The 11,374-nt window shown below is 30.8% G+C and overlaps 1 protein-coding gene across 1 annotated transcript; it reads left to right on the top strand.

The window, feature by feature from the left end:
• The first annotated feature begins 3,194 nt into the window (after positions 1–3,194).
• Positions 3,195–7,488, top strand: LOC123011460 (YY1-associated factor 2). Its single transcript, XM_044408896.1, has 2 exons — positions 3,195–3,808; positions 7,193–7,488. The coding sequence occupies exon 1, from the start codon at positions 3,298–3,300 to the stop codon at positions 3,736–3,738; it is 441 nt and encodes a 146-aa protein (XP_044264831.1). The 5' UTR covers positions 3,195–3,297; the 3' UTR covers positions 3,739–3,808; positions 7,193–7,488.
• Positions 7,489–11,374: the final 3,886 nt, after the last annotated feature.

The following is an 11,374-nucleotide window of genomic DNA, read 5'->3' as shown; positions in this document are numbered from 1 at the left end:
GAACACTTTGTAAAACTAAATTTTACTTTCATCAGTTACACAATCTTCAATAGTAGTAATTAATTACAAAATAACAACGATATGTAATTAAAAATCATAAAAAAACTAAACCAAAAACAAACAAAAATTTAGATTTAGGTGGTCTTACAGGAAACCTACTTAAATTTTCATTGTACTGAAAAATTGTTCGCTTTAGACTACCTAGAATAAAATCAGAAATAATTTTGAAAATGTAATAATAAATGCCCAACCGTTGGTTCAGCGCACACATTTTGGGGGTGGTCGCGTTGGGACCAGTTTCTCGAAGATATCTAATACTTTATACCTGCGTTTTCTATTAGAAAAAATCATTCTCGAAACGAACATTATAGTCTATTACGGAATGTGGTGCTTTTCGGTCGATTTCCTAAGGTCCAAAATCCCGTATTGTGGGTTAGATCGACCCAACAAAGACGTGGATTCGCTATTCTAAAGTGTAAGCTCTCTTACGTTGCTGTCAGTCAAAACTTTGCCATGAATGCACCATCCAAGAGTCCTTGTTTTGTCCTGCTTGTATGTACATTAGGTAATGCCTTTTATGAGACGGTTTCTGGATGAATTATAATGCACGTAAAGACGTGAATATTGGCGTCATTATTGCTCATCTTTGTGGATATTTTGTAGAAATCTGTGTGAAGCAGGTTTTTTAATACATATTGTTAATTATTTCGTGATTATGAACGATTACAGTTTTACCTTGTACGGAAAAAATGCAATAGTGTTGCAACTGTAACCCTTTGAATTTAATTACAGCATTAGTTAAATTAAAATTAACATATTTTAATGAACGAATAATTTATGCTGCAGTAACGAGAGCAATTTACCTATTTAGAGTATGGAGATTGTTTATAACAAGTATGAAATAAAAAAATATTACAATAAAATTGCAGCTTTTACAGAAAAAAATATCGGTAATTAACTGAGGTTGAGGTAATAATAAATAACAAGAAAATGCATTTTTTTCTTAAATAGCTGTTAAAAATATTTTGTAGACTTAACCTGAAAATATTTATTCCTATCATATCAGGTTCAAATTCTATAAATTTATTTGTAGAACACAAATTTATTTCATTATATTATATTACATCTGATTACATACTACTCGTATATGAAATATGTAAATTAAACTATGATCAAAACAACAGTTGCTTCAAATATTTGTTTCCATGAGAAATTAAACAAATTAACTTCAAGTATGAAACATCTACCATAGTTGCGAAGAAAACATGAAATCAATTAAGAATTACTGGAAATTATAAAGATCTCAAGTGTTATCAATAAATTACCTTACAAAGACAGGACATAAAGGTACATACACAGAAGAAATCCGATGAATTTATTATGAGAAAATACTGCAAAACAATTATGTGAAAATTTACTTTAGAATGTATAGAATGACAAAAAAACCTAAAGAGGGAGGAAACAATGGAATTTGGTAAGGCTATTTAATTTTTAAATAACAGCTTAATATGTGCACCTAATGATCTCGAGGGGCGGATGACGAGTGTGGACCAAATAATTTTTAATTCTTTTAATAATCTTTACTCTCATTGCTACCTGTAAAACATGGTAGGATTGCGGATCGAGGTTTCATAGCGAAAGCGTCTTAACCCTTATAAGTCAACGATTAATATTCCTGCTTTAAGGTTTATTTTTAATGAGAAATCCGTAAAGACCTGAATACTGCTCAAAAAAAGTAACACCCTAACAAAATTCCAGTGCCAAGAAAAAAATTTTAATATTTGGAAACTTTACATGTTAAAAATGTTCAAAAACAATAATTTTCATTTTTGAGTCGGTGCGCCGATCTGGAGAATGAAGCTATAACTAACCATATTATCCAACATTATAATTTTATACAATAACCTATAGTATTGGCAGATTTCTTACTCATGTTCAATAATTTTGAAATTTAGGGCGAAATAACAAAAAATCCACAAACCGATAGGTCGTACATTATAATAATACATACTACAGTAAAGTGCAACATTATTACTTTACATCCCTGATGGTGTGTTCGACTATAACAATCTTCTATACAGTCATATTTACAAATAAATAAATAAAAATTGTTCCTATACCTACACACATTATACATTTAGGTATCTCAGTTATTTGGGTTGGATGGGAATGATCAAGAACCACTCAGATTATCAAAAAACTTAGATTTTTAATATCCCGAGTACAAGCCAAATTGTCAATAATTTTGTTGAGTGCACAAAGTGCACGAAAAGTGCACCGTTTTTTAAATTATGAAATGGTAAAAATGTATTTTTGTTTCTAGTTTCAGTTAAAACTGCAGAATTCCTAGTATTTTTTTTCCTACGGCCCTAACAGAAAATAAGTTTTTCCTCGTTAATTTCAGAAAGAAAAGTGGCCAGTCATCTCCCCCCTCTGTCAAAAATACAATAAAAATACACAGGATGTTTCAGAACTTGCGCACTTTGGCCTTATTTATTTATGCCGGAAAAATATTTTTTTGTTTTTTTGCTGCAGGCTATTATTAGAGCAAATAAAGAAGCTGTATCCATAATTGTAACTGTGATGTCTAAATCGATTAACAAATTGTTGTCTCAAAAATGGCCCTACAGTATTACATAGGAAGAAAATGTCTTTTTCTCCCCGTGTGGTTACTGTCCTCGACAGGTCTCGGGCAGTAAATTCCATCGTGGAGGAAAAGACACTTTCCTCCCTTGTAATACAAATAACTATTATCGGAAGATAAATGTAAAAAATTATAATTTATTAAATGCCTTATTACCCTCAAGTAGTAATTTTGTAATTATTCAATAACAATAAATTTTACAATAATGTATAACAATTATCTAAATTATTCACAATGACCGTTTGTTGCTACTTTGACAGTTTCAGGTCGCAAGTCTGTAACTTAGCAAAAAAAAGTAGTCCATAGAATTCCTAATATTCTATTTCCAATTGGCAACCTCCTTGTTAAAAATTATCATCCTTTTTTAATCAAAAATAACATAAATACTCGTAGCGAGCGCTAGAATATGATAATAAAAATGCAGAAAACGACCAACTACTTGTCTTCTATCTACAAGTTTTACTGTCCATCATCAAAGTTGTAAATTAAAATCAGCTGATTCCCCGCAAGTCAAACTCGCCGACCCACAGCCGCAGTGCTGCCACCACACGCTGAGCCTGCGCACTAGTCTTCTGTCAAACTCCGAGTCGATCATGGCGTTAGACGTGTGTTTTGGCTGTCAGCAATTCCTTAAAAAGTGAATTTTCCCCGCAATGGATCACAAGAAAAGTCCGATCCGACGCGCGAAACGTCAAGCAAAAGTGCTCGAGGAGAATTTCTGGGACTGCAGCGTGTGCACGTTCAGGAACACGGCGGAGGCGTTCAAATGCTTGATGTGCGACGTCCGGAAGGGCACTTCGACGCGCAAGCCGCGTATCAACCCACAGCTGGTGGCCCAGCAAGTGGCCAGCCAATTCCTACCTGCCACCAGCCAGCAGAAGAAGAAGGACAAGAAGGCGATGAAGAAGAGGAGGCATCCGCCGCGGCTGAAAAACGTCGACAGGAGCACGGCGCAGACACGCGAAGTCACCGTCAACAGCGTCACCGTCATCATCACCGAGTACAAGCCCAAGAGCAAGTCCACGGAGACGATCTCCAGCTCCAGCTCTTCGGATCACGGCTCCCACTCGGAGAGCAGCATGGACGCTCGGTGAAGAGTGCTGTGTCAGTGACTCGAAGGACAATGACGCCTGACGTCGACAATACATTGATTGTATATACAGGGTGAGTCATTAATCTCACGTTCTCATATTCCCTCTTATAATTCAACCGCAGTGGAAAAAAAGAACGATTAGTGGAAGTGTTTTGGTTTCTAAAATACATTTTTACAATCATTAACATCTGGTTACCCTGAAGTGGATTTTTTGAAATTTATCATAGGTACAATTGGAGACAAAATATTTTGGTCGTCACTTTTCTGACACTTTAATCTAATTCAAGCTTTAACGTTAAAATGAATGACAATTTCAAATTAATGACAGCTATTATATTTTCCTATTAAAAATATGTACAAACAACTTGTCAACTATGATGACAGTAGCTAAAAATAAGGTTAAGAGTTCTAAAGCATGCTTTACAATTTAATGTCACTCAAAGTATTTTGTCTCTAACTGTACATGTATAAAATATGTAATGTTTTAGGATTATTTCATTGACTGTAGTGTTATCTGTAATTTCTAAGAAAGGTATCGAAAGAGAACAGAAGACACTAAAGAAAATATTAGAATCAAGTTGACTGTTGAAATTTTCTGTCAAATTTCTGTTTTGCTTTGGTGAAAAATCGTAAAATAATTGTCAATTGTTATTAAATGTTAATACTTTAAATAATAATAGTAAAGCTGATATAATTTCAAAGAGTTGCCACTTTTCTCTTTTTCTTGGTTCTTGGTTTTTTCGTTGACATTGGCAATGCCAGTGCATTGGCTGCTAACTTCATTCTGTTAAATTAAGTTTGCAAAACGAATAATATAATTATTATTTCACAGAACTTATTATTAATTTATTAAGTATGTATTAGAATAACAAAATAAAATTCCATAAGCTATCAAAAATAATAATTATTTTTATTTTGAGTCAAAAATAATAAACAACGAACGATTTAAAGGGCAACATGCAAAATGTTTAATATAGTACTAGTCTTAAATTGTTCACTTGTGTTTTAAACTATTAATATATTTAATTAAAGTTTTAATTAGAGTGACCTATAGCTCTGAAATGAAGTTGGTATTATTATTGAATAATATAGAACGTCTATGTTTATATACTTTTATCCTTATATTTTATTCACAGTGCTGTCAACGTAATTAATTACAGAATCACAGGCCACTTTTATCAGATATTTGATTGAAGGTACATTATTTAATAGGATTTAACGTACTATAATAGTTCCATTAGTACTTTTTTTCATTCATAATTCTTTTTGCTGTCTTATTAGTTTAGTAAGTAGGGCTTTAAACATTTTTTTTATTGACGTATCCATCAATACATATTTTAATTTTACACACGTAACTATACAAAATAACGGGTGTTTATTTTAATTTGGCGTCGTAGTTGCCAGTGATATGAGTGTGTTGTGAACGGACCACAATTTTCAATACGCCCGGCGAAGTGTCAATTGTCAGATCAACAACTTTCAATACGATGGTTCGTTCACAATCTAACTTTCATGGATAGCTTTGACGCCAAATTAAAAAAAAACACCCAGTACGAGTAGGTATGTTTAATTTTATTGAACATTTTTGGCTCTTTCGACAAAATTTCTCACACGTTTTTTTAATGATTTTTGGACTCGACAATTGTAATTGACATGCTAATACATTATTGACACCTATGGTATTTGATTTTTTTACAAGGCATTTGTAAAGTTTAGCACACGCCGTGATGATGTAAAACGGCATAAAAAAGGTCTCTGTAAAAAAGCGTCATCTTTCGGGACCAATCGAATAACAGCAACCTATTAATTAATATTAATATTTTGAGTGTAATAAGATAAATGAAAATTTAGTTATTGTCCACAAGAAACTGTAAAAAATTATAATGTGTAATTGACAACTAAAATTTGACCGTATACAGGCTGGAATAAAAATATTTTCTATTAGTTAGAGGATTTCCTTTTTTGGCTTAAAATTAGTTAGGGTCAAACCATAATCATATTTTTCTTTCATTTAGAAATTATATCGCTGTACCTTATTTTTACCCTGCTATTGCGATGTTGACATTTTTCGGATAAAATTCAAATTAATTTTTGTTGCCCTACAACGTGACATCGCTACGAGTGGTTAAAGATGGTGCTCCAGTAAAGATTTTTAATGATTTTTTATTTTTATTGGAGGGTGGTGTAAGTAAGTATGTAAGCACATGTTTTTTTTTCAACAAACTTAATCTTAATATTCATCTAAATTTGAAACATAATGTTATACTTTGTGCCAGAACTACGAGTAAACAGTTTAATTCGAATTAGTTTAATTTTAAATTAAAATGTAATTCGCTCTCTATCAATCTGCTCGTAAGTGTTTAAATTAAAAAAATATTCAGCATTATATTTTTATGTGTGGGGAGTTATTCTGAATTGTCACCTATCTGTAAAAAATAAAATTTATTTTATTGGCTTACAAAAAAGCATTAATGCAATAACAACCTATAGGGTGATTCTAATAGTTGTGTGGAAATTTTAAGGGTGATAGTAGAGGAAAAAAATAGATGCAAAAATAACTGAACTGCCTTATCTGAATGTTTATAGTTTCTGAAATATTGAGGGTTTTGACTAAAATCCTCAACATCTCAGAAACCAAATAAATTTAACTTTGGCTGCAACTTTAAATTTCACCAACAAAAATTGTAAACAAATAAATGTTCTTTGTAATAACTAATAGTTGTTATTTGTTAATGAAATATAAGATTGTCGAGAACCCGAATGAATTTTTTTAACTTTAAAATGGTTTTAAATTTAGGCTGTGTGATAATTTTTGTAAAAATCAAGGAACAGTATTAAAGAAAATACAAGTTTGAAGCATATTTTCTTGGTTTTTATAATCAAAAGATCTGAAAAACAATTAAACAATTTAGTTATTATACGTTTAATTAAATTTTTGATCAAAGTAAGTGGGCTCTGATTTTGAAGTTAACTTATTTACATTGTCTTCCATCTTCTGCATTATTTGATGTTTGCACTTAATTTCAGTCACAGACCACTTTGATCAGAAATTAATTGGTAAGTAGTAATATCTTTAGATATCGTTATATAGAAGGACTTCATGCCTCACCGTAACAAACTAGAACTTTTTTCATAAAAAAGAAAGTGCGTTTCTAGAAAGGAACAAAGCGATACTACGAAACAAAATGTAGTGTTCCATTTATGGGGATATTTTTTTCTACCGAACGCATACAATGCCTACACTCACCTGTTTATAAAAAAGGAACAAACTTGAATGAAACAGAATGCATAGGGTATTTGATGAATTTTTCGGAAACCGGAAATTCTGTAAAATTTAAATTACTTTTGAAACTTCCACTAATTGTTTGTTTTGCGTTTAAATTATAAGAAGGAAAGGGAAGAATCGACGACTAACGACTCATCCTGTATGTTTTCGAATATCATTGGACCTGCAGAGGAGACAACGGAGATGGTGTATAGTACTCGATTCCTAGCTGTCACTGCCCCAACCAGCTGTTGTTCAACGTAGACGATTTATTTTTTCGGGTTTCGAAGAAAATTTTATCGAGTAAAGACTGTGAAGGACTTTATATACCCGCATTAAATGCATTTATATTATGTAATAATATTTCACATAGGTAATTTGTATTATAAATTGTTGCTCATTGTTAATGTATTTATGGGTGATGTCAGTTTCTGTATGTTTGATGGAAAATGGTGTGTGATGAATAAATTCGAAATTTTCTATTTTTCTTTGACTTTTATTTTTTATTTAGATATCTACTATTTCTACTTGCCAGTGCAACATTATTAATATTTTTTTGGTTTTGTTGAAAACAGTCGCGTGCTACTTTCATAATTTATGTACTAACTAATGCATTAATATTGTTTACTTAAAAATAACGTCAGATATTTAAATCATGACACGAAAAAGGGTTTACTGAAAATACAAAATTTAACAAAATATAATGTGAATGATGTATGTTTTGAGATGAATAAGAATCTGACAATTTTAATTACTGACTATGTTTCATTATTTATGTATTGAAAGATTTACAAAATAATTAAAGATTAAACAGTCTATGGAAAATTACATCAAAATTTAATGATTGACTGAAGTAGTCTACCGTAAACCCTAAAGTGTTGTATAATTGATAATTTTATTGTGAGTTAATACGGGTTATGGTTTTCATTCCATCTATATGCATACACTTGAGTAATCACCATCAAATTAACTGATTGTATAAATTTTGTCACTAATAATATTCATATTAATTGGTTTTTTGAATATTAATCGTGTTACAACTTGAATTAATCAAAAATAATAGAAACGACAGATACCAGAAATCACAAATTACACTTCACTTACGGTAAATTAATTAATATTGGGACATCAAACGTGACAGACGCCCTTTTAAAGCTAATTTCAATAGGTAAGTTGGAAATATTATCTCTAAAAATAATCCTAGCGGAAACTGATTTTAGGATCAATGAGAAAAAAAATTATATGTAATTATTCCATTTGAAAAACGTATACAAGTGGCATTCATCGATTTTGGTATTTTTAAACTCTGATGAAATAGTGTTCTCGTTTGAGTTAGAACCTAGAAGACAGTTTTTAATTCATAATTTCAAACTGAAATGAAAGTTTTCTTTGATCGCTTTTTTAATCAAAGTTTGATAGTAGATACTTTATTTCAATTTTGTATTTTAATAGATTACAAAATTAGATTCTTGCAGATTTCAATTAGCATTACCGCAAGTTATTAGTGCCACAAAAATATCGAGAGCTATTTATTATTGTTGGAGGAGATTGCTTCGGTCGTTATAATCTAGGCGCGAATTTTATTCATAACAAGTTAACACATTTTTGAGACGAATAAAATTAATTAGCGTTATAGAATTATTCAAAACATCTGCAGAGTTGTTATAAATTCGCTACAAACTGAAATTAAGAAGCTCGTAAAAAGTTAAAAAAAATAGCGCTGCATCTAGTCCTTAATAATTAAAAACTTTAAATTTACTCTGTCATCAAAACATAAACTGCAAAGCACACATTTCATCTCGTGTAGGAGAAAAAACTCAGCTGCCTTGTCAGGACTATAAATTTTTTTTCGCTCCATAATGAAACTAATTTTTATCAATTTGGTGGTATAAAGAACTTGTGCAAAAAATCTTCTATGCATCACGTACGCAAATAGTTTAGGGGACTCCTGCCTTATTTAAAGACGGGGCTCTTTCGTTGCCTTATTCTAGTGGTACCCTAAACCTCTGTTTTGCGAAGATAGGTTGATACATGTAGCTATACTATAATTACAGTACCTACTGATGTATCTAAAATTTGTATTACTTGAATATACATTCGGGATTTTAACAGAGCTAACAGGAATTGTGATATAACTAGGAAACTATGTATTTTATTTTCGGTTTTTTCTATCTAATTCGAGAATAGTATATTCTGTAACAAGTTTAGAATATGACATATTCAGCACAAGTGTAAAAGTTTATCTCACGATCCTAAGGCAAAATATGGCCATTCTAACGAGTTCCAGACCATACTTTTTCTACGACTAAAATTTATAAATCTTATCTGTCAAGTTGGGGCTACCTGTGACCATTCTAACATTAGTGTAAGAATATTCTCGTACAGTTTTAAAAAATATGAGTATTCTGCAATTAAAAATCAACCAACAATATTATTGTTATTCTACAAGGTGTCTCACCTAAGATTTTCGGATCTAATACCTCTATTATTTGTCAACGGATTCTAACGAAACAATCCTAGTCTTTAAAATGTGCCTTGTAAAATGCTAAATTACTTAAAAATAACAAATTGCTAATCGCCAATAAAAAATGCCATAAGAAAAAAAATTGTCCTTGAAACATGTTCCCCTTACAAGAAAAAAGAATAAAACTGTGTTAAAAGTGACTAAAGATGCCAACATGGGCGGCTATAAAAAAGAATTTTAGTCACTCTTAGCTGTCAGGCGACAATGGCATTGATAGGTATTTAACGTTTATTGTTTCTCTAAAAGTCAAAAAGTTAATAACGTAATTCAGGAACAGTATTTATTAAAATAGCCAATTCAATACAAGATCAACAAAAGATGCACGAAGGTACCACCATTGGCATTGACGTTATTGTTTTAGAGTTAACTCTGATAAAATTATTTCAAAAATTTGATCAATATTTTAATACCATAATCGACGTATTTCAGCTGATTCAGACGAGTGATTTAGTTAATTTTTGTGTAGAGGTTTATTTTTTAGTGGTTAACAATATAATAGTATTTAAGTAGTTTCGCTTAATTTTTTAAATTGAGAAAATATAAGTTAAAATATTTTTTTTATCTTTAAGTAATTTTAATCTTTAGGTTCATCTCCACTTTCCAAGTTGTCTACATTTTAAATTTCATAAAAATCAGTTGGCAAATAACAGAGATAGAAAATTTTACGTGGGGACACCTTTAAAAAAATTGTTGTATTTACGATGTGATTTAATTTAAACAACGAATAAGTCTGTGTCATGGACCTAGTATAGTAATACTACTTCTACGGCCTGTGGCCACAGGGCCACAGGGTGTTCGTTTTTCGAGCTCCACCAGTTATTATAAGAGATACGAGGTCGGTTAAATTAGGGCAAAGTTGTGTATTTTTATGCTGAACAATAATTTGAAAGAAAATTTAATTTGTCATTATTAGTCTTTAAATTATTGGAAAAAAACGGAAACTTGTAATTTTCGTTTTTATTTTTTTAAGCGAAAACTAAAAGATCTAGACATTTTTAACTAGGACGTCATCGTATTTTCCAATGCGCTCTTGATGTCAGAGTTACAACACTCAACTTTGTATTTTCTTATGGACGCCATATTTGATTTATGTATTTTTGAAAAGTCTTTTTGTTCTTCATTACAACGATGTGTCACATGATATGATCAAATTTTACATGCTGATCAAAATTAAGAAAAAGCGTTTTTTCAAAGAGTGCTTTAGAAAAAACGCCACCAATTTTAATTAACAAACTAAATTTTGACAGTTCAAATGAATTTAGATCTGAAAGTTACATTTCCGTCAAACTTACTTAAAAACAAAGGTTTTGAAATAGGAACAACGTGATAAACTAGAATTTACTCTTCGCAAAACAAAACAAGACAAAGTTATAAAAGATGCTCGAATGCATCAGCTTCAAAATTTAGTTTGTTAGTTAAACTTGTTGGCATTTTTTCCAAAGCACACTTCGCTAAAACGCTTTTTTTTATCAGCATGTAAAATTTGATCATATCTTGTAATACATCGTTGTAAACAGGAACAAAGGTATTTTTCAAAAATACAGAAATCAAATATGGCGTCCATAAGAAAATTCAAAGTTGAGTGTTGTAACTCTGATATCAAGATCGCCTTAGAAAATACGATGACAGATTTAGATTCCTTGTAAAAAAAGTGTCTTAAGAACGTCTTAGTTAAAAACGTCTAGGTCTTTTAGTTTTTGCTTGAAAAAATAAAAACGAAAATTACAAATTTCCGTTTTTTTCCAAAAATTCAAAAACTAATAATGACACATTAAATTTTTTATTGTTCAGCATAAAAATACGCAACTTTGCTCTAATTTAACCGACCTTGTATCTCTTATAATAACT

Source organism: Tribolium madens, unplaced genomic scaffold, assembly GCF_015345945.1.
Source record: "Tribolium madens isolate multiple individuals breed KSU strain unplaced genomic scaffold, Tmad_KSU_1.1 Scaffold_91;HRSCAF=231;Tcas5.2_LG7, whole genome shotgun sequence".
In the NCBI taxonomy this organism is placed as follows: domain Eukaryota; kingdom Metazoa; phylum Arthropoda; class Insecta; order Coleoptera; family Tenebrionidae; genus Tribolium; species Tribolium madens.
Note: the sequence above shows the minus strand (reverse complement) of the source record. Positions and strands in the feature narration are given on the sequence as shown.

Coding starts and splice junctions, on each gene's coding strand:
- LOC123011460 (XM_044408896.1), top strand. CDS start 3,298: ATGGATCACAAGAAAAGTCCGATCCGACGCGCGAAACGTCAAGCAAAA.